The sequence below is a fragment of the Salvelinus fontinalis genome, chromosome 18, assembly GCF_029448725.1.
Source record: "Salvelinus fontinalis isolate EN_2023a chromosome 18, ASM2944872v1, whole genome shotgun sequence".
NCBI lineage: Eukaryota > Metazoa > Chordata > Actinopteri > Salmoniformes > Salmonidae > Salvelinus > Salvelinus fontinalis.
Window position 1 is genome coordinate 27,355,027 of NC_074682.1, and position 25,037 is coordinate 27,380,063.

Consider the following 25,037-nt stretch of genomic DNA (forward strand, 5'->3'; position numbering starts at 1 on the left):
ATGAACTCCTCTGAAAGCCGTGGTCACAACTCTGATTGGTTGTCTGATGTGGAACTGGTAACAACACAGTCTGTGATTGCTAACAACATTTAGATCTGTATACAGCTAGATAAGATAACATACCATGCCATGAGGTGTTGAGGGAAAGAGAGATTATCTATTGATTGGGCATCATCTTTTCTAGGCCATTAGCGATAACAGGAAATACACAAGCCGTAGGCTACATTATAGTTCAAGGTGGCTACTTCGGAATGTCTGCTTGCACTGAAAAATAGTACGTTTCTAACATTTATGGTTGAGATTTAATTAATATAAATGATGTACATTATGACTCTCATTAACACGCGATGTAGGCGTCACTCAGACGTTAGTAAGGCGTTGGTATCATGTCAGATGGTACGGGTGCCTAGGCTGATATATGTCCCTTATCACCCCCCATACTATAAACTGATATCTTTGACTAGGAAGCGTTTGAATTGTTTACACTGACAGGACTCTTGCATGCGCGTCACGGCAGCAACATTAACTGGATCCTATCCACATTTATACTTCCGTCTTTCGGATTTTGTCTTCAAAATAAAAGTCCGCTGTAAACAATATTTTTTTTATTTAACTAGGCAAGTCAGTTAAAACTTCTTATGGCTGCAAGGCAAAGTGTTGAGTAGCCAGTGAAATCGTGCCCATTTCAAACGGCCTCCTACTCAAATCTTGCTCGTACAATATGAATATTATTCTTCTTTTTGGATAGAAAATACTTTCTAGTTTCTAAAACAGTTGGAATTATTTCTCTGAGTGAAACAGAAGTCCTTCTGCAGCACTTTTCCTGACCAGGAAGTGAAATGTCAGAAATCGATGCTCTTTTCAACTTGATGCCTATACATGGTCTTGACACTTAGGAGTCTACTTACACTCTATACGCCTTCCTATTGGTGTAAAGAGGATGTCAGAGAATACATTTTTGTGCTCATCTTGTTCTGTAGTGGGAAAAAAACTATTTCTTTGACGTGACCGTCCACTTCCGGTACTCTGAAGGAAGTGGGATTGACTTCTGTTTTGCCTTCGTAACGAACGGCTAACATCTCCGGCTTGAATTTGTTTTGATACATGTGACCATATCATCTTAATGTATGTTTTTTCAATATAGTTTAATCAGATTATTGAAACTTTATTCTGGAGTTTTGCCGTGTTCCGTCCTCTGAATGTGTTTACGTTGGAGAAATGTATGCCACTCGGCTAGTGCCAATGCTAATTGAAGAGGGAAATTTGCCATTCTGAATCGAAACAACGACTCATCTGGACAGAGGACACCTTCTTCAACATTCTGATGAAAGATCAGCAAAAGTAAGACCCATTTTATGATGTTATTTCATATATCTGTCGTGCATGTGAACTGGCCGTGGGTGCCCAATTGTGTCTGTCTATTGTAGCTACGCTAATATAGCGATACATTTTGTTTTCGCTGTAAAACATTTAATAAATCGGAAATATTGTTTGGAATCACAAGATGCCTGTCTTTCAATTGCTGCAGACTATGTATTTTTCAGAAATGTTTTATGATGAGTAATTAGCTATTTGACGTTGGTGTCTGTAAATATTATGGCTGCTTTCGGTGCAATTTCGGATTGTAGCTGAAATGTAAACTATGGTTTATACATGAAATATGCAAATTTTTCGAACAAAACATATGCTATACAATAAATATGTTATCAGACTGTCATCTGATGAATTTGTTTCTTGGTTAGTGGCTATTTATATCTTTATTTGGTCGAATTTGTGATAGCACCTGATGTAGTAAGAAACTGATGGAGTTAGAAAAGTGGTGTCTTTTGCTAACGTGGTTAGCTAATAGATTTACATATTTTGTCTTCCCTGTAAAACATTTTAAAAATCGGACATGTTGGCTTGATTCACAAGATGTGCACCTTTCATCTGGTGTCTTGGACTTGTTAATGTGTGAAAGTTAAATATTTAAAAAAAAAATGATTTTGAATTTCGCGCCCTGCACTTTGAGCTGGATGTTGTCATAAGTGTACCGGTGTCGGGCTGCCCCTGTAAAAGGTTAAGAACAAATTCTCATTAACAATTATGGCCTACCCAGGCCAAACCTGAATAATGCTGTGCCAATTGCACTCCGCCCTATGGGACTCCCAATCATGGCCGGATGTGATACAGCCTGGAATCGAACCAGGGACTGTAGGGACGCCTCTTGCACTGAGATGCAGTGTCTTAGTCCGCTGCGCCGCTCAGGAGCCCTTAAGTGCTGTGCATGATACAAAATCAATATTTTTTTGCATGATTGCATATTGCATAATGTAAAAACAAAAATAACTCCATGGGGAAAATCTCAAGGATAATTGCTACTTTCTATAAGATAAAGAATATTATAAGGTGCAGCACATTGAGAAATAGTTGGAGCTTAAGTAAATGAATGTCAAGAACATAGTAGCCTACTAGTAAAAAAATATACAATTAAAATGAAAATGTATTTATATAATTGTATCATCTTATTATAATTAGTAGAAAGCGATGGGTTAGAAGAAGCCTACATAACTGCTACGGGTACAGGTATCCTGTGTGTGTGTATCCTGTGTGTGTATTTCTTTTCTCTCCTTCTCCCCTCACAGGTGGCAATCATCATTCACCAATCAGTCATCAATCAGAAGACACACCTCCTCCTGTTTCCATTACCTAATCACATCTCCTTTTCCTTGGTTAAAAATCCCATTCAGTTGTTCTCTCTGGAGCTCAATCTCTCTGTAATGCAATCTCTCTGTAGATCTCTTGTTTTTGCAACTACATGTCACTTTGTCCGTTACCCTGTGAGTATTGTTTTTGTTATGGTGTTTGACTGTTTGATGGTGGGAAAAGGGGGTACCAAGACAAGTCGCCCGTGGGCATACACTACTGTAGGAATACTTTGTTTAAGAACACTAGTTAGAACTGGGCGGACCATCCACTGTATTTATTTGGTTAGTTAGTTAGCTGTATCGAAGTAGGCAGTCTAACTTAGTGGTGTTTTGGGATATTTGTTTCTTTCCTTGGGCCCCTTTTCCTGCCCCCCCCCCCCCCCCCCCCCCCCGTTTTACTGTGTGTTTACCAAATAAACCATGAGTGTTTGACGGTAAATGTGTCTGTGGTTATTTGTTCTCACTATTACTTTTTCACTGTTATAATTTGCATGAGTTATGTTACGGGTCTTCTTGCCATCCCCCTAGACTGTAGAGCCAAAGGGATGCGTAACATAAGTGGGGGCTCGTCCGGGACCTGTCTGTACTGACACCCATGCTGCTCGTGCAGGTCGATAGTGGTCTAGTTGAGCGTCATAGCTGATGTAGCATTAGTGTTTGCTATTTGTTGGCTCTTGTGTATAAGTAGTATTTCAAGATGGCTACTTTTGATTTTAAATCCTTTTTGGATAACCTTTCGTGGGAGGTTTTTGACTAATGTCAGAGTTGATTTAATGACCTTGGTTGACCATTATTCAGTATCGATTCCGCAGAGTTTAGTTAAGGCGGAGGTTAAAAAGCTAGTGGTAAATGTGGTGTTGGAAGAGCAGGTGCTTGTATTACCGCTGCCTGAGCCTACCACCCCTGTAGGGGCTGTTGCTGCTCCTGTAAGCCCGTTGGTGTCTTAGAACGAGGGCGAGGCTAGAGCTCCAGCCACATTGCCCCGTTTTGATCCACTCTCCCCACAGTCAACCGGTGATGCCAGGAGGGATGTCCGTTCAATACAGTTCCAACTGGAGGCGGAAGGGAGAGCCCAAATTAGGCGAGAAAATCTCCAGTTGTAAACTTGAGGCAGAAAAAGAGAACAGCGGCATTTGGAGATGTGTAAAGTTGTTCAACTATGTCCTTTGCACCACTAATGAAGTTGCTATTGAACCATGGATTGTGAAAATATCCCCAATTCAATGCTTCAAACTGAAGTGGCCTTTTTAAAGTGAGGAGACTGTTTCACTTGGTCAGTGTAATCTCTTATGGCATTCAGAAAATACTGATGTAGTATTCAGAAACATTAAAATGGCTAACACTTTATCCACTGTGATTTGTATTTATTATTATGACAAAGCAGCAGCTACTCTTCCTGGGGTCCAGCAAAATTAAGGCAGTTTATACAATTTTCAAACATTACAATACATTCACAGATTTCATAACACACTGTGTACCCTCAGGCCCCTACTCCACCAGTACCACATATCTACAGTACTAAATCCATGTGTATGTATAGTGCGTATGTTATCGTGTTTGCGTGCGTATGCATGTGTCTGTATGTATGTGTTGCTTCACAGTCCCTGCTGTTCCATAAGGTGTTTTTTTAATCTGTTTTTTAAATCTAATTTTACTGCATGCGTCAGTTACGAGATGTGGAATAGAGTTCCATGTAGTCATGGCTCTATGTAGTACTGTGTGTCTCCCATAGTCTGTTCTGGACTTGAGGACTGAAGAGATGTCTTGTGGGGTATGCATGGGTGTCCGAGTAGTGTGTGCCAGTAGTTTAGACACACAGCTTGGTACATTCAACATGTCAATACCTTTCATAAATAAAAGTAGTGATGAAGTCAATCTCTCTTCCACTTTCAGCCAGGAGAGATTGACATGCATATTATTAATATTAGCTCTGTGTACATCCAAGGGCAAGCAGTGCTGCCCTGTTCTGAGCCAATTGCAATTTTCCTAAGTCCTTTTTTGTGGCACCTGACCACACGACTGAACAGTACTCAAGGTGAGACAAAACGAGGGCCTGTAGGACCTGCCTTGTTGATAGTGTTAAGGCAGAGCATTGCTTTATAGACAGACTTCTCCCCATCTTAGCTACAACGGTATCAACATGTTTTGACCATGACACTTTACAATCTAGTCTTACTCCAAGCAGTTTAGTCATCTCAACTTGCTCAATTTCCACATTTATTACAAGATTTAGTTGAGGTTTAGTGAGGTTTTTTTGTTCCAAATACAATTATTTTAGTTTTAGAAACATTTAAGGCCAACTTATTCATTGCCACCTACTCTGAAACTAACTGCAGCTCTATGTTAAGTGTTGCAGTCATTTCAGTCGCTGTGGTAGCTGACGTGTATAGTAGAGGTCGACCGATTATGATTTTTCTACACCGATTATTGGAGGACTAAAAAAGCCGCTACCTATTTTTATTTATTTGTAATGACAATTACAACAATACTGAATGAACACTTATTTTAACTTAATATAATACATCAATAAAATCAATTTAGCCTCAAATAAATAATGGAAAATGTTCAATTTGGTTGAAATAATGCAAAAACAAAGTGTTGGAGAAGAAAGTAAGTGCCATGTATGAAAGCTAATGTTTAAGTTCCTTGCTCAGAACATGAGAACATATGAAAGTTGGTGGTTCGTTTTTAACATGAGTCCTCACTATTCCCAGGTAATACGTGTTAGGTTGTAGTTACTATAGGAATAGGACTATTGTTCTCTACCATTTGTATTTCATTAACCTTTGACTATTGGATGTTCTTATATGCACTTTAGTATTGCCAGTGTAACAGTATAGCTTCCGTCCCTCTCCTCGCTCCTCCCTGGGCTCAAACCAGGAACACAATGACAACAGCCACCCTCGAAGCAGCGTTACCCATGCAGAGCAAGGGGAACAACTACTCCAAGTCTCAGAGCGAGTGACGTTTGAAACGCTATTAGTGCGCTATTAACGCTATTAGTGCGCTATTAGTGCGCTATTAACTAGCTAGCCATTTCACATCGGTTACACCAGCCTAATCTCGGGAGTTGATAGGCTTGAAGCACAGCGAAGAGCTTCTGGGAAAGTGCTGTTTGAATGAATGCTTACGAGCCTGCTGCTGCCTACCACCGCTCAGACTGCTCTATCAAATCATAGACTTAATTATAACATAACACACAGATATCCGAGCCTTAGGTCATTAATATGGTCGAATCCGTAAACTATCATCTCGAAAACAAGATGTTTATTCTTTCAGTGAAATACGGAACCATTCCATATTTTATCTAACGGGTGGCATCCATAAGTCTAAATATTCCTGTTACATTGCACAACCTTCAATGTTATGTCATAATTACGTAACATTCTGGCAAATTAGGCGGCCCAAACTGTTGCATATACACTGACTCTGCGAGCAATGAACGCAAGAGAAGTGACACAATTTCACATGGTTAATATTGCCTGCTAACCTGGATTTCTATTAGCTACATATGCAGGTTTAAAAATATATACTTCTGTGTATTGATTTTAAGAAAGGAATTGATGTTTATGGTTAGGTACACATTGGGGCAACGATACGCACCGCATCGATTATATGCAACGCCGGACACGCTAGATAAACTAGTAATATCATCAACCATGTGTAGTTATAACTAGTGATTATGATTGATTGTTTTTTTTATAAGATAAGTTTAATGCTAGCAACTTACCTTGGCTTCTACTGCATTCGTGTAACAGGCAGGCTCCTCGTGGAGTGAAATGTAATCAGGTGGTTAGAGCATTGGACTAGTTAACTGTAAGGTTGCAAGATTGAATCGCCCGAGCTGACAAGGTAAAAATATGTCATTCTGCACCTGAACTACAGGGCAGTTAACCCATACTTATTTCCCACCATAATTTGCAAATAAATTCATTAAAAATCCTACAATGTGATTTTCAGGATTTTTCTTTCTCATTTTGTCTGTCATAGTTGAAGTGTACCTATGGTGAAAATTACAGGCCTCTCTCATCTTTTTAAGTGGGAGAACTTGCACAATTGGTGGCTGACTAAATACTTTTTTGCCCCACTGTAAATTGAAGATGTGGCAAATAGGAGTGGCAATATTATCTGCTATTATCCTCAGTAATTGTCCATCTAGATTGTCAGACCCTGGTGGCTTGTCATTGTTGATAACTATATATATTGTTGTCTATTTCACCTCTTCCACACTGATTTTACGGAATTCAAAAGTACAATTCTTGTCTTTCATAACTTGGTCCGATATACTTGATATACTTGTGTTTGGAGAAGTATTCATACTGTGGAATGACAGAAATCTCTGATTCTGAATCAAGTGGTGTTTGTACATCATTGTAATTTGTTTGTGTGTGAGGCTCATTAACTACTTCCTAGAAATATATAACGCCTTCTGTTCTCGTGCCAACAGAAATGTGTTAGTCATCTGCTCGTATATTGGTGTCAAGGTGTCAAATTCAGATCTGCAGCCTCTGAGATTTTGCGCCTGAGTGACATATTACAGAGCTCAATCTGTACATCTGCTTCTTGTTGCCAACTGGGATTTTCAATTGCAATGGATGGAAGAACTGGGTTTCTCTTAACTCTGCCATTTTCTGCTACACGGGGAATACAAATAACAAGAATACCTGGTGTGGTGGTCCAAACAGTCTGTCTAATCAATACGCCATCACATTGACTGCAATTTGTGGGTGCACCCCCCTTTGTGATTAATTGCTTGAATAGAATATCAAGCGATGATGTGTCTGTATTTAGTTGAACCTGAAATGTTGTTGCAGTAAAGCTCATTGTGTGAGCTGCTGATCACAGCTATCAGTATGCATGGCACTGACCACTGTTTGATGCCCAATTCTTGTAACCAGGGGAGTAATTGATATATATCAATCTAGTGGGTCATTATGCTGACCTATTACCAATGATGGATTGACATGCTTTGGGCCACATATTTGCCACATACAGTATTTGAAAATAGGCTGACAACATAACATTCTAAAACGATAGCTGTCCATGGTGCTGATATGCCTCTCACTGTTCAAATGTCACATAAAGCTTCCTATAACATAGCTTTTTGTTCAAACTCACCTGTTTTGTATTTTAGGGACTCTAGGGAGTAGACTGGACACTGGTTTTATGAACACACAATTGATTGTTTTTCCTGTACAGTGCTACATTTTAACCATATAGTATCAAGGCATCCAATTTTAAGCTGTTTGACCACAGTAAAAGGCCAGCAATATTCTGTATTTTTTCAGAGCCCCATGAAATGACACTATATTTAGATTCTACAAACCCTACTGAATACTCCCCACCCCACTTTTACAAAAATAATCGTTTTTTCTCTATAAGCCAATATGAGCTGAATGCATATACAGTGATTTGACTTGGGGGCATTTATTTGAACATGTTTTAAAACCCAAATTGAATGGACATTGAATACTTACATATTAACAAATATGAACAATTGTTAATATTGACTATGTTCCATACATCATGAATAAATACAGGTTACTATTTTTTACTGTTACATAGGGACCTTTATTTTGAAATTTGTTGAAATTCCCTGACGCGGAAGTACTTTTTATTTATTTTGCTGACCAGACGCTGATAATGCTTGCTACCATTAGACACCTTGTTAGCAGCAAAACACATCTCTTCATAGTAAAACAAAGTGCACTTAGATTTCCATCAAAATGTCGAAAATTCAGCTTTTGCGGGGTTTTCTAAACGAGCGCTTAACAGCAGCGGCTGTTGAGATATTAGGGGCTGTGGAAAATACCATAGCAGAGTACAAGGAAGAAATATCCCGTTCGAAGGAGGAGATCGAACGTCTACAAAGGCTGCTGGATTTGGCTTTCAAACCCGACATAAAGTTACATATTGCAGGTTAGTAATGAGTAGCTATGACCCCGCTATAACAATCTAATTGAACCACCTAGCAGGCCATAGCTTTGTCTCGCAACTAGCTACAGTAGCCATTTAAATAATCATTTATAGTAACTTTTGACTTTTATTGTTACAGATATCATTCTGTAACATTCAAAGGAAAAGTCTAAATTGTAAATGATCATTTTAAATGGCTAGTTGCGGGACGAAGCTAGTCAGGCCACCGCTCAGTTTCTAGCTGGACCTTAACATGGTCCACCTTGTGAGTTATTTGCCCGTGCCTGTTTGGCAACTTTTCCAACGTCAGGGCATATCTGTAATCGGTAGAAGCTTCTGATTAGGAAGTCCTCGTTTGTATCACAGATCAGTGCCAAATAAATAATTAGGCCTAAATACAATTGTAGATGCTAACAACTCCATTGAAATGAAAACCAAACATAGATTTAATGTGTTCTTGCTTTGTGTGCACACCTGTGTTTCCTAGTCAGCCTCGCAATTACAGATTGATACAACAGAATGTGATTTAACCAAATCTTTTTTAAGAGGTAGGTACAGTTTGCTGTAGCCAAATATTGGACCAAACGTTGCTCCTTGGTCCAAGGACCTTACATTTTCTGTTTAAAAGGCGATTTGGCTCTGGAAGGCAAATACTAAACGTGAATCGATTCTCAATCACGGTACGGTTCTAGAAACATAAATCCCTCTACTTTCATATCACATCAAAATTATTTAACAAATGCAAAATATACTGTACACTATTTTACCCCTTAAGTTTGGCCGACAGTGTTTTTCAGTAACAACACGTTTGTGGTGTCTGTCTTCCGTTTACACACTGATGTTCACAGATGCATATGGTTAATTAGCACAGATAGTCCACTGTCTAACGTCCGTTTTCCGCAAACAAGCACTGTAATATGGCCGTGTGGGAACCCTAACCCTATAAGTGTGTATCAATTTAACAGTGTTTTTTTTTATTATTTCTTGCGGATATGACAGATAATGTCCTTATGCTTTCAAAGCCATGCCGCAAGCGGCTCTTAATAAAACTTCTTCCTACAGAAGACGCCTTCATCCATTAAATTACACATAAAAGTAATTGGAACTGAGAGACATGATCAAGGGCTATGTTTGGTGTAGCACAGAGAATTTTTGACCAGCCTTAACTTAGTAATACCATCTTCGTTATCGATTCGGCCAAACGTATCTTCTAAAATGTCAGTGTCCAGTTGCAGGTGTTGCGTTTGAATTTAGAAAATGATCCATCTGTACGCCGCCACCTTGTCTATTTCAAATCTTCTCTCATTGATTGAGACAGGTGGGTCCACCCCGAAGTACCGCATGTCACGGTGACAGTCACCTGCATTTCTTCTTCTCTGCTATTATGGTGGTCCGCAAACAAACGCCTACTGTGAACGAGGGGGAAAAAATCCATTGTGGGAAAGGGGGAAAACCCCAATATCATATACAGTACTAAAATTAATCAAAAAACCCATGCCACTCCTTCAGTCATAATCCAAGCAAGTAACATCCCTATACAGGCGCAGGGCCTTGTGAGGATGGAACGTTAGTTGACAATGTTCTTTGTAATGCCTCTGCTGTAAAATCTGAGTCCCAAAAAACATTCAGCCACACTCACAACCTAACGCTGCACTTGACACATTTATGCAATTTCTTATTCCGGTTACTAATAAGCATACACCCATTAAGAAAATGACTGTAAAAACTGTTAAATCCCCTTGGATTGAGGAGGAATTGTATGATTGAGACGCAAAAGGAATGGCAAATAAGTCTGGCATCCCAATCAATTGGCAAGCGTACTGCAAATTTAAGAAAAAGTAACTATACTATGAAACATAAGTGATATAAAGAATCACTTATTTGTGTTGGAGGACCTTTAAATTACATTTTTGGGAAAAAGGCAAACTGCTTTGTCATTCATTGAATCAGATGGCTCATTTATCAAAACCCACTGATATTGCCAACTACTTTAATGACTTTTTCAATGGCAAGATTAGCAAACTTAGGCATGTCATGCCAGCAACAAATGCTGACACTACACATCCAAGTATATCTAACCAAATTATGAAAGACAAGCATTGTACCTTTGAATTCTGTAAAGTGAGTGTGGAAGAGGTGAACTAATTATTGTTGTCTATCAACAATGACAAGCCACCAGTGTCTGACAATCTGGATGGAAAATTACAGAGGATAATAGCGGACGATATTGCCACTCCTATTTGCCATATCTTCAGTTTAAGCCTACTAGAAAGTGTGTGCCCTCAGGCCAGGAATAGTATAGCCCCCTTTACTGGCTCAAATAGCCGACCAATCAGCCTGTTACCAACCCTTAGTAATAAAATACATTTCAGTAAATAAATTGACAACAGACTTTCAGCACACTTATAGGGAAGGGCATTCAACAAGCACAGCACTTACACAAATGACTGACGATTGGCTAAGATAAATTGATGATAAAAAAATTGTGGGGGCTGTTTTTTTAGACTTCAGTGCGACTTTTGACATTTATTGATCATAGTCTGCTGCTGGAAAAACGTATGTGTATTGGCTCTACACCCCCTGCTATATTGTGGATAAAGAGTTACCTGTCTAACAGAACAGAGGGTGTTCTTTAATGGAAGCCTCCAACATAATCCAGGTAGAATCAGGAATTCCCCAGGGTAACTGTTTAGGCCCCTTTTTTCAATCTTTGCTAACGTTATGCCATTGGCATTGAGTAAAGCCAGTGTGTCTATGTATGCGGATGACTCAACACTATACACGTCAGCTACTACAGCTACTGAAATAACTGCAACACTGTCATGTTCAAAACATATTGATACAGCAGTAGCTAAAATGGGGAGAAGTCTGTCCATAATGAAGCGTTACTCTGCCTTAACAACACTATCAACAAGGCATGTCCTACAGTTCCTAGTTTTGTTGCACCGAGACTACTGTTCAGTCTGGTCAGGTGCCGCAAAGAGGGATTTAGGAAAATTACAATTGGCTCAGAACTGAGCAGCACGGCACGCCCTTAAAAGTACACGGTGAGCTAACATTAATGATATACATGTCAATCTCTCATGGCTTGAAGTGGAAGAGAGATTGACTTTATCACTACTTGTTTTTGTAAGAAGTGTTAACATGCTGATTGTACCGAGCTGTCTGTTTAAACTACTAGCATACAGCTCTGTCACCCATGCATACCCCACAAGACATGTCACCAGAGGTCTCTTCACAGTCCCCAAGTCCAGAACAGACTATGGGAGGTGCACAGTACTACATAGAGCCATGACTACATGGAACTCTATTCCGCATCAGGTAACTGAAGCAAGCAGTAGAATCAGAAAAAAAATTTAACTGTTAAATACACCTTATGGAACAGCGGGGATTGTGAAGACACACAAAGGTACAGACACACACATGCATTGTAATATTGTTGAATGGTGGTATTATACATTTTGTATGGTAGATATGTAGGGGTTTTATCTTTTGTTTAATATGTAATGTAAGTGCTCTAATGTGTTTGAAACCCAGGAAGGGTTTATATACAAATTCAACGATACCTATTTTCTCAGATTTCCTCATTGTTTGCGCTGTCAAGTTTATAACCAGTGCAAGAAACGATACGAAGTCTACCTTTTTAACATGCATCATGTCAGGATCCTGTTGGCGAGTAACATTTACGGTTGTCTCTAATCCAACTACCATGGTTTCTTCAACGTTACTCACTTCTACTCTTCTCAACGCCTCCAGATAGGAGACATGCTGGACAGCCCTTACTCTTGTCACCTCTGTCACCTTCACTCTAACAGGGCACTTCATGAATCGGGTGTTTGCTCACTACCAGAATTGCAGCATTTTGTCTCAACTGGCATACAATACTCCTGTCTACATACACTTGACACATGTCCAAATAGTTTTATCACACTTCATGGGTTTGGGCACGAAGTCTCTTACAGGGTATCTCACATAACTGAAATATACACTACCGTTCAAAAGTTTGGGGTCACTTAGAAATGTCCTTGTTCTTGAAAGAAAATACAATTTTTTGTCCATTTAAAATAACATCAAATTGATCAGAAATACAGTGTAGACATTGTTAATGTTGTAAATTACATTTGTAGCTGGAAACGGCTGATTTTTAATGGAATATCTACATAGGCGTACAAAGGCCCATTATCAGCAACTATCACTCCTGTGTTCCAATGGCACGTTGTGTTAGCTAATCCAAGTTTATCATTTTAAAAGGCGAATTGATCATTAGAAAACCCTTTTGCAATTATGTTAGCACAGCTAAAAACTGTCATTTTGATTTAAAGAAGCAATACAACTGGCCTTCTTTAGACTAGCTGAGTATCTGGAGCATCAGCATTTGTGGGTTCGATTACAGGCTCAAAATGCCCAGAAACAAATATCTTTTTTCTGAAACTCGTCAGTCTATTCTTGTTCTGAGAAATGAAGGCTTTTCCATGCGAGAAATTGCCAAGAAACTGAACATCTCGTACAACGCTGTGTACTACTCCCTTCACAGAACAGCACAAACTGGCTCTAACCAGAATATAAAGAGGAGTGGGAAGCCCTGGTGCACAACTGAGCAAGAGGACAAGTACATTAGTGTCTATGTTGAGAAATGGACGCCTCACAAGTTCTCAACTGGCAGCTTCATTAAATAGTACCCGCAAAACAACAGTCTCAATGTCAAAAGTGAAGAGGCGACTCCGGAATGCTGGCTTTCTAGGCAGAGTTCCTCTGTCCAGTGTGTGTGTGTGTTCTTTTGTCCATCTTAATCTTTTCTTTTTATTGGCCAGTCTGAGATATGGCTTTTTCTTTGCAACTCTGCCGAGAAGCCCAGCATCCCGGACTCTTCATTGTTGACTTTGAGGCTGGTGTTTTGCGGGTACTATTTAATGAAGCTGCCAGTTGAGGACTTGTGAGGCGTCTGTTTCTCAAACTAGACACTAATGTACTTGTTCTCTTGCTCAGATTTTTGCAATGATGCCATTTATCTACTTCCCCAGCATCAGATTAACTTTTGGATATCATTTTTATGTCTCTGTGTCCAGTATGAAGGAAGTTGGAGGTAGTTTTGTCAGTCAATGCTAACTAACGTTAGCGCAATGCCTGGAAGTCTGTTTCAAGTTTTAATGTAACATGCACAAGTATAGTGAAATACCTTTTTTTGCTGCCGCAGACTGGAAGTAGAATGGAGCGCACGAAAACATTCACATCCATGTTTGGTTTTAATTGGGGGGTGGGGGGGTGGGTGGTAGCATCTAACAATTGGATTTAATTATTTCCTGGGCATCACACGGTGACGCAAACAACACATTCTTTATCAGAACGGTCCACCGACCACAGATATACCCCTCGAAGTGGGAAAAGCTTTGCCAAACAGGCACAGGTCGGTAAATAAATCACACAGTGCATTGTGAGCTAGTGTTATAATGCTAGACTGAGATACAATCTTTGTCTAGAGAAGCTGGGATAGCCAGACCACTGCCACTAAACACCTGATTCTTACAATTGTTTAGCTGTAATGTTAGAACTATTTACAACTGATGAAATTGAACATTCCAATTGTAGCTTACTGTTGTTAATCTAATAGTTGGGCTCAAGGCCACGTAGAACTGGAAACTACATCTAATTGATACCCTATTCTTCTCTTCAGACTCCCAGCAGCTCACTCTCCCTGTCCCTGAAGACATTCCTCCTGAGCAGCAGGACTGGAGCCCCAGTCCGGGCCAGGAGGACCCAGAGCCCACTCCGATTAAAGAGGAACAGGAGGAGTTTGGCACCAGTCAGGAGGAAGAGCAGCTTGAAGGGCTGGAGTCTGATATCAAAGAGTTCATATTCACTCTACCCTGTGTAAAAAGTGAGTATGATCAGGACCCTCAGCCCGTATATCTCCCCCAAACCCAGACTATGGAGAACAGAGAGAGGGACTCTCTTCCCACCAAAACAACTGAACAAGACATCAAAACAGAACCTAATGGAGAGGGCTGCAGTGCATCAGAACCAACAAGTGAATCTCAACCCCTCTCTGCAGTACACCCAGACTGCTCTGCAGCTCAGATTGGGAACAGTGAAAGTGACAATGGGGTGGACTGTGGAGAACTAATGTCAGAGTTACAGCCATTTAAATCAAAGACAACATGGACAAAGAAAGGACAAAGCTCTATTAAGACCAGGGAAGCCAGTGAACTGAAAGTTCCATTGAGGGCGGCTCACTCAGGGGAGAGACCACACAGGTGTCCTGTCTGCAGGAAATGCTTTCTGAAAAGTAGCATTTTAAAAGCACATCAGAGAATTCACACTGGGGAGAAACCATATTTCTGTAATGTATGTGGCAAAAGTTTCAGTCAGAAGGGAACACTGACGGAACATATGAGAATTCACACTGGGGAGAAACCATATCAGTGCAAAGATTGTGGCAAATGCTTCAGCCGAATGAGAAACTTGGCAGGACATATGAGGATACACACTGGAGAGAAACCATATAAGTGCAGTGATTGTGGAAAGTGCTTTAGTCAGAAGATATGCCTGAAAGATCATATTATGACTCACACAGGGGAGAGATCATATATTTCCCCGCTTTTGCCATCAAACCCCTGCAATATATCCAGATCGCCGCAGCACGCCTGGTGTTCAACCTTCCCAAGTTCTCCCATGTCACACCGCTCCTCCGCACACTCTACTGGCTTCCAGTCGAAGCTCACATCTTTGAGACCCTGGTGCTTACCTACGGAGCAGGAAGAGGACCTGCCCCTCCCTAACTTCAGGCTATGGTCAAACTCTACATCCCAACCCAAGCCCTCTGTTCTGCCACCTCTGGTCTCTTGGCCCTCCCACCCCTACAGGAGGGCAGCTCCCGCTCAGCCCAGTCAGAGCTCTTCTCTGACCTGGCACCCCAATGGTGGAACAAGCTTCCCCCTAAGTTTAGTACAGCGGAGTCCCTGCCCGAAAACGTCTGAAACCCTACTTAAATAACCCTTCCTAAGAGTATAGGTTTAATCACCATGTGCAATGTCAAGCGTCGGCTGGAGTGGTGTAAAGCTCGCTGCCATTGGGCCCTGGAGCAGTGGAAACGCGTTCTCTGGAATGATGAATCACACTTCACCATCTGGCAGTCCAACGGACGAATCTGGGTTTGGCAGATGCCAGGAGAACGCTACCTGCCCCAATACCTAATGCAAACTATAAAGTTTGGTGAAGGAGGAATAATAGTCTAGGGCTGTTTTTCATGGTTCAGGCAAGGCCTCAACTGTACAGCATACAATGACATTCTAAACGATTCTGTGCGTCCAACTTTGTGGCAACAGTTTGGGGAAGGCCCTTTCCTTTTTCAGCATGACAATGCCCCGTGCACAAAGCAAGGTCAATACAGAAATGGTTTGTCGAGATTGTTGTGGAAGAATATGAATGTCCTGCACAGAGCCCTGACCTCAACTCCATCAAACAATTTTGGGATGAATTGAAATGCCGACTGAGAGCCAGGCCTAATCGTTCAACAACAGTACCCGACCTCACTAATGCTCCTGTGGCTGAACGGAAGCAAGTCCCCTCAGTAATGTTCCAACGTCTAGTGGAAAGCCTTCCCAGAAGAGTGGAGGCTGTTATAGCAGCAAAGGACAGACCAACTCCATATTAATGCCCATGATTCTGGAATGAGATGTTTGACGAGCAGGTGTCCATATACTTTTGGTCATGTAGTGTATGTACCGTATTTCATGAATTTTGATCAAACGGGGCGCCAACATCTGGCCAATCAGTGTAATTTTGTAAATGTCGGACCTCTATGGCAAGACACATCATTCACCCAAGTTTAATCAAAGCATGTGACGAACATATTAACGGACGGAGACCGATCCACAGTCCCGTCCCCGATTTCGAGGGGTACAATAAGTAGTTGAAGGATCTTTGCCTACCATCATAGGCTACCTCCTCTGTCAATAAAACCTATCCATGTTGGGAAAATATTGAGAAATTAAGGTTTTCCCTTGATGTTCAATTCCTTTTAGATTTTTTAAAATGTACACCTCAAATGTTATTCTTGCTGTTATTTACATATCAAATGATACTTTTGATGTAATAAATATGTACTTCCATGTGTCTAAAAGGGGCTGAAGTCTTTCAGAATAATTACTGTAGTTTATTCATACAAAATAGATGGAACAACACATCCAGGACAAAACAAAGGACACTGATAGCCTATTTTTATTTAACCTTTATTTAACTAGGCAAGTCAGTTAAGAACAATCAATCAATCAATCAAGTTTATTTTATATAGCCCTTCGTATATCAGCTAATATCTTGAAGTGCTGTACAGAGACACAGCCTAAAACCCCAAACAGCTAGAATGCAGGTGTAGAAGCACGAAAAACAAATTCTTATTTACAATGATGGCCTACCAGGGAACAGTGGGTTAACTGCCTTGTTCAGGGGCAGAACGACAGATTTTTACCTTGTCAGCTCAGGGATTCGATCTAACAACCTTTCGGTTACTGGCCCAACACTCTAACCACTAGGCTACCTGCCTATAAGACGATTTATGCGGTCCAGAGTTTCCGTACGGAGGGTGTGACGCAATTGCGGATGCCAAATTAAGCTCTGTACCGCATCGTCCGTATTTTGTAACGATGCAGAGGGCTCTGTATAGCTCTGCATTGATATGATTGGTTGAAGGTAGGTGGGGGCGGTACGTCCTGTGGAAACAAACTCACTTCCTTGACAGCTTCCTTCACAACAGCTCTCTGCGAACTGCAAGAAGTATGAATTCCCTGACTTCTGCAGAGGCCGCATCGCAGTAAATGCTGTACGGCCAATGCAAACTCCGGAATGACCATAATTTGGCTTTAAGTGTTCAATTATATGATATGTCCAAGAAGATGTACACTGAGTGTACAAAACATTAAGAACACCTTCCTAATATTGCGCTCAGAACAGCCAAAATTTGTCGGGGCATGGATTCTACAAGGTGTTGAAAGTGTTCCACGGGGATGCTGGATGTTGACTCCAATGCTTGGCGGCTGGATGTCCTTTGGGTGGTGGACCCTATTTCTATCCCTCTCACTCTCTCCCTCTTCTCTTTCCCTATACATTCTCCCTATAGCTCTCATATCTCTCCCTCTATCTTTATTTCCCTCTCCTCTCTCCCTATGTCTCCCCTATCTCACCCTCTCCTCGCTCCCTATGTCTCCCCTATCTCTCCCTCTCCTCTCTCCCTATGTCTCCCCTATCTCTCCCTCTCCTCGCTCCCTATGTCTCCCCTATCTCTCCCTCTCCTCTCTCCCTATGTCTCCCCTATCTCTCCCTCTCCTCGCTCCCTATATTGCTCCATATCTCTCCCTCTCCTCTCTCCATACATCTCTCCCTTTATCTCTCCCTCTCCTCTCTTTGTATCTCTCCCTCTTCTCTCCATCTCCTCTCTTCATGTATCTCTCCTTTACATCTCTCCCTTTGTCTCCTATCTCTCTCCCTATATATATCTCCCTCTCCCCCATCTCTCCCTTTCCTCCCTATATCGCTCCTCTCCCCCTCCGTGTGCCTCTCTCTACTATTGTCCTCCCCATCTCTCATTTTCTGTCACTTAGGATAATTCTTTATTAATGTGCATTACTCATTATCATAATTCACAGTTCAGCACACACATTGCTTCCACTGAAAGTGGATGGATGATTCTGTATGTGACTGTCTGGGTATGTGTTTGTTAGTGTTTGGCGGGGGAGGAGCGAGTGCGGATTTATGTGCAGGGATGCGTGTCTGTGTTAGGGGCGGCAGGGGGTAGAAATGAGCAGGGGTGGGTATGTGAGTGTGTATGTCGTGTGCACGCACACGTGTGAATGGAGGAGATCTCATACGGGATGTTTCCAGTCAAAGGAATTCTAGAGCCACATTGCAGAGAGATTAAATACAGTCCATCTCTGCCACCTCATTTGTGCACACACGCTGCCATGAAACAATTTCCTGTTCAGAGACCCATCGCTCAGAATCATAGTCATGATATCCATCTTATACTTTCTGGCATGCCATAAAACAGTATGTCAAATTAAGGTATACAGTGCATTCGGAAAGTATTCAGACCCCTTGACTTGTTCCACATTGTGTTACGTTAGACTTATTTTAAAATGTATTACATTTTTTTCCTCCCTCGTAGATCTACACACAATACCCCATAATGACAAAGCAAAAACAGGTTTTTAGAAATTGTAGCAAATTTATAAAAAAATAAAACAAGGAAATATTACATTTACATAAATATTCAGACCCTTTACTCAGTACTTTGTTGAAGAACCTTTGGCAGTGATTACAGCCTTGAGTCTTCTTGGGTATGATGCTACAAGCTTGGCACCTGTATTTGGGGAGTTTCTCCCATACTTCTCTGCAGATCCTCTCAAGCTTTGTCAGGTTGGATGGGGAGCGTCACAGCACAACTATTTTCAGGTTTCTCCAGAGATGTTCGACAGGGTTCAAGTCCGGGCTCTGGCTGAGCCGCTCAAGGACATTGAGAGACTTGTCCCGACGCCACTCCTGCGTTGTCTTAGCTGTGTGCTTAGGGTCGTTGTCCTGTTGAAGGTGAACCTTTGCTCCAGTCTGAGGCCCTGAGCGCTCTGGAGCAGGTTTTCATCAAGGATCTCTCTGTACTTTGCGCCGTTCATATTTCGTTCGATCCTGTATAGAGCTGCCACCACCATGCTTCATTGTAGGGATGGTGCCAGGTTTCCTCCAGACGGGACTCTTGGCATTCAGGCCAAAGAGTTCAGTCTTGGTTTCATCAGATCAGAGAGTCTTATTTTTCATGGTCTGAGAGTCCTTTAGGTGCCTTTTGGCAAATTCCAAGCGGGCTATCGTGCCTTTTACTGAGGAGTGGCTTCTGTCTGGCCACTACCATAAAGGCCTGATTAGTGGAGTGCTGCAGAGATGGTTGTCCTTCTGGAAGGTTCTCCCATCTCGACAGGAACTCTGGAGCTCTGTCAGAGTGACCATTGGGTTCCTGGCCAACCCCGCTGACCAAGGCCCATCTCCTCCAATTGCTGTTTGGCCGTGCGGCTAGCTCTAGGATGAGTGTTGGTGGTTCCAAACTTCTTCCCTTTAAGAATGATGAAGGCCACTGTGTTCTTGGGGACCTTCAATGCTGCAGACATTTTTTGGTACCCTTCCTCAGATCTGTGCCTCGATACTCCTGTCTCAGAGCTCTACGGACAATTCCTTCGACCTCATGGCTTGGCATTTGTTCTGACATGCACCGTAAACTGTGAGACCTTATAAAGACAGGTGTGTCCCTTTCCAAATCGTGTCCAATGGAATTTACCACAGGTGGACTCCAAGTTATAGAAACATCTCCAGGGTGATCAATGGAAACAGGATGCACCTGAGCTCAATTTCAAGTCTCATTGCAAAAGGTCTGAATACTTATGTAAAAAAGTTTTATTTTACTTTTATAAATTTGCAAACATTTCTAAAAACCTGTTTTTAATTTGTCATTTGGAATATTGTGTCATTTGGAGTATTGTGTGGAGATTGATAAGAAAAAACTATCAATTTCAGAATAAGTCTGTAACGTAACAAAATGTGGAAAAGGGGAAGGAGTCTGAATACGTTCCGAATGCGCTGTATACAAAAGTTTGTGGACACCCCTTCAAATTAGTGGATTCGACTATTTCAGCCAGACCCGTTGCTGACAGGTGTATAAAATCGAGCACACGGCCATGTAATCTCCATAGACAAACATTGGCGGTAGAATGGCTTTGCTGAAAGGCTCAGTGACTTTCAATGTGGCACTGTAGAACACTATGTCATGACGTTGGCCTTTTGGGGGAGGTTTATGACCCCCATAAATATCCACCCCCTTTTTCCTCTCTCTACTCTACCGATGTGACTATTGAAATTCCCTTTGTTAACATAGAGAGTCTGGTAACATCAAAAAGTGGGAAACGGAACCATATTTCGGTAATTCAACCAGTTGAAAATATGCGTTGGTAATTAATGAATATGATGTCAGATCAGTTGGTGTCTGAGACATTATTACGGATGATAGGACGACATAAACTGTATCTTGGAAAGTCTACACATTCTAGTTATCAGATTCACATGGAATTGTTGTGCAATTTAAATGTTTAAATATGAAACTATTTGTGAAAAGATTAAATGTAATGTTAGCTTCTAAAGGAGAGAATTGGTTGTCATAGAGTAAACTCTGCTCACTCAGAGGCCCCGCCCAAGTGAACAGACATTGGTTGTAAACTATGAAACACGCCCTTCTTTCACCAAACCCATTGACGAAAATTCGACTTTCTGTTCCAAGGAGGTGAGGACTTGCGGTCCCTGCGTTAAAAGTACAAGATAAACTTACGTGAGCGTGAGCTCTGGTTGAACGACAAGAACCTAACGAAATTAGCATTGAATTTCAACGTGTAGATGACGATCAACACGCCGAAAGGATGAATTTCGACTATACCAGCCAGAATATAGCATGAGCTTAAAGTATGGCAACTTGCTATGAACTTTGAACTCTTATTCACTAAAGAAGTGATACCTCCTAGCCGATTGAGTTAGCCGCAGCAACTGTAAACGTGGGCTAGGAGAGGACGGACAGAGTATCCATTCTACCATGCTCCAGTTAACCACTAGACATTCTTCAGAGGAGAAGAGATCCATGCTGGACAACCTGGCCTTCTATCTACCTATCTAGCCAGCAGCATACCACCCTGTATACCACTGCTGGCTTGCTTCTGAAGCTAAGCAGGGTTGGTCCTGGTCAGTCCCTGGATGGGAGACCAGATGCTGCTGGAAGTGGTGTTGGAGGGCCAGTAGGAGGCACTCTTTCCTCTGGTCTAAAAAATATCCCAATGCCCCAGGGCAGTGATTGGGGACACTGCCCTGTGTAGGGTGCCGTCTTTCGGATGGGACGTTAAACGGGTGTCCTGACTCTCTGAGGTCATTAAAGATCCCATGGCACTTATCGTAAGAGTAGGGGTGTTAACCCCGGTGTCCTGGCTAAATTCCCAATCTGACCCTCAAACCATCATGGTCACCTAATAATCCCCAGTTTACAATTGGCTCATTCATCCCCCTCCTCTCCCCTGTAACTATTCCCCAGGTCGTTGCTGCAAATGAGAACGTGTTCTCAGTCAACTTACCGGGTAAAATAACGGTAAATAAATAAATAAATCTACGACCAATCTACCAAAGCGCAGCTCAGAGTAAATATTTATTGCATTTTCATTTTCCAAATCGGCAGTTATTTAGAATGCATAAGATACTGTATTTACGATAGCATAGCTGCCTACGACCCGATAGAGACACAAAATATTTTTGTTCCTCAGTCTTCCCGCTCTTTCATTCAAAACCCAAACCCCTTTCTTTGTGTAACCAGCCGTCATATCTGTTCTGTCCGCTAGGAACGTTTTCCTTTATGACATAATTTGTAATCAATGTATGATCCACTCTGTGTAGATGTAATTCTGTGTGATTATTTAGTAAATAAATAATTAAACCAAATTTTGTATTACTTGTTAGCCAGGGTTCGTGAAGATAGCCAAGAATTTACAACTTTCAGATGAGACTGAGTAAGGTGACGATTAATAATTGACTACTACTGATGTAAAAGACTACCAGGTCTTTAAGAGTTTATTCGGAAGATAACAGCTCTATAAACACTATTTCGTGGTGCCCCGACTTTCTAGTTAATTACATTTACATGATTAGTTTAAATCAGGTAATATTAATTACAGAGAAATTATTTTATAGAATAGCATGTCATATCACTTAATCCAGCATAGCCAAAGACACGACAACTAAGTTGTAGGTAGCATTTACTGTGCTACCTACAAGGTCACATTGCCAAGCTGCCATTGGATGAACTGATCTCAGGACCTGATATATTCAAACTGATACTGTCTGCTGATAGGATCTCAGCATAACCATGGTGACCGATGGACCAACTCTGCTCTGTCATCTGTCAATCTTTCACAATCATATCTGGATACTCTCTGTAGTTGCTGGTTTTGATCAAATGGAAAATTGTACAGAATTGAAAAGAAAGATAAACCTTCTGCGATTATAATCCTATTCAAACTGAATGACACACTACAAAATACATTTTAAAATGTACTAATATTTCTTACACAGATTTGAAATATTTTCTATCATGAAAATATCTCCCCTGAAGTTTATAATATGAAGTTTATTTCCAAAATGCTATATGTACCAATTCTTCACATTTGTGTTTTTTCTCATCAGAAATGGTTGCTTATGGGTACCTTCATGGGTGTGTAAAATATTACTTCTCTCAGATTTGTATTAACAGATTTTAGATGTATGAATTTTATTAAATTGTCTATGCTAAATGCTATATATCTATTGTTTAGCTGGAATGGAACGTTTGTATCCTGTATATTTGACTGTGATATGTGGTTGTCTCACCAAGCTATCTTAAGAGGAATGCACTTACAGTACTGTAAGTCGCTCTGGATACGAGCATCTGCTAAATGACTAAGATGTCAAATGTAAATGTTTTACATACAGATTTCATACTACTATATGGATTTTTAACATTTAGGAAAAAAACATGGTTATTTGTCTCTCTGAAATGAAACCCAGTGATAGATTTTAAACAAATACTCTACATATCTGTCATTCAACAGCCCCATGCTATGATTAGATGGTAAATTAGCTTTGGTGTGTTTTTTCACTAACATTTCTGAAAATGTATATATAGTGTTTTGTCATGAAACTCTTCATATTGTTTTATATTAGTTTATTAGTCTTATCTATTGAAAATTTACGCTTTGATTAGTCTTCCATGTACAATAGTCTAATACGAATGTTTTGAATAAGCAAATACACCAACCTGCCTTTCAATAGATCTACACTCTGATATGCATGCACACATACAGAACGCACAGATACACAGTCAAAAAAACACACAACTACTTGCACTCTAAAATTCAAATGCAGAGGGATTTAATAAATAAAAGTATAAGGTACATACAGAAGTTCAAGTAACGAAGGAGGTGTTTGTACTAGGTTCACAGTTCAGATGTAACAGCATGCTCCCAACATCACCATGGCCACAAGCACAGAGACTCTCTCTAATCCAGGGTTAGGATCAATTCACTTCCTGAATTGACTGAATTCAAATGGAATTCACCCCAACCCTACTGTAAGTCCTGTATCCCTCTCCCCGACCTCCAAGTCAAACTATTTGCTGTAGAGGACACATTGATCCTGCTCCTGTAAGTCACTCTGGATAAGAGCATACGCTAAATTACAAAAATAACGTACTTCTTCTGGTTTCCTCAACCAGGTAAAAGGTGTTAATATGGAGTTAGATATCTGCCAAAGGTTGAACGCACAACATTTTGGCAGTTCTCTGACGCCATATGTTTAGCTAGTCTACGCCTGAGCTGTAGAGATGAAAGGAAGTTAATGTGTGCTGTGCTAACACGAGCTGTCCAGTACAAGTTGGGTCGTTGTGGTATAAAGAGACATATGGTTCAAACTGTATGGTCTTTTCACTTCACTGATATTTATGGCCCACATACATTTCTATTTGATCGTCTGTATTTATTTTTTATTGGACTACGTTCTACAAACATGTCATGGAGACGACACCTAGATTTCACTACCACATGCCCCACCCTGTCTTCAGAACTACATCATCAGAACAATATAAAAGTATTACAATAGACTGCTGCTGGTTGTTTGGGTTTGAAAATATCAAAGAGGAAGAGTTTAAAAACACATGAGCATCACATAAAGGTACCTGCATTGAGTAAAACATGTACAGTCTTTATTGGATTGTTTGGTGTGGAGAATGTCCATCTACACCTGCCAACCGGGTTTGACAATCAATGACTCATTTTAATTTCTAAACTTGACCCTGTGATGACCCATGGTTACCAGGAAGTAAGTGTGTGTGTGTGTGTGTGTGTGTGTGTGTGTGTGTGTGTGTGTGTGTGTGTGTGTGTGTGTGTGTGTGTGTGTGTGTAAAATGTATGAGGGAAAAAAGGTGAAATGTGTGACGGTTACATCAAAATGTACATACAGCACAAACTCACGTTACTTCAGTAAACACAGGGGTGGACTTTCACAGTAAGGGGGCGAGGTTACCAGGTGGGGTGGTGTCATGTGACATGAAACGTTTATCTGAGGGGTGGTAGAATTGGGTGGGGCTTAGGCAGAAAGGGGTGGAGCTACTTGGCGTTGGAAGAGCCGCTGAGCATCTTCCTGATGGCCTGGCAAATGGCTTCGCGGTCGATGCCGTAAATCTTGAGCAGCTCGTTGGGCTTGCCGCTGCGGGGAATGTGGGCCACGGCCAGCCGCTGTAGGGTGAAGCCCTGCTCGTTCACCACCGCTGAGCACACTGCCTCCCCTAGACCACCTGAGGAACAGCAACAATACATTAAATACGTGACATGAGAGAGGGAAGGG

The 25,037-nt window shown here is 41.1% G+C and overlaps 2 protein-coding genes across 4 annotated transcripts in view; one reads left to right on the forward strand and one right to left on the reverse strand.

Moving 5' to 3' along the window:
* LOC129816005 (zinc finger and SCAN domain-containing protein 2-like) lies at positions 1-24,581 on the forward strand. Its single transcript, XM_055870205.1, has 3 exons — positions 1-57; positions 8,402-8,606; positions 14,275-24,581. Exons 1-3 carry the CDS (start codon positions 1-3, stop codon positions 15,591-15,593), a joined length of 1,581 nt encoding a protein of 526 aa, XP_055726180.1. The 3' UTR covers positions 15,594-24,581.
* Positions 23,546-25,037, reverse strand: part of LOC129815241 (transketolase-like) — a 22,596-nt gene continuing 21,104 nt past the window's right edge. For all 3 annotated transcript variants that reach the window (XM_055868853.1, XM_055868851.1, XM_055868852.1), the window contains exon 14: positions 23,546-24,987. In XM_055868853.1, coding sequence (XP_055724828.1) covers positions 24,800-24,987 — 188 coding nt within the window. In that variant the 3' untranslated portion in view covers positions 23,546-24,799. The remainder of the gene's footprint in view (positions 24,988-25,037) is intronic.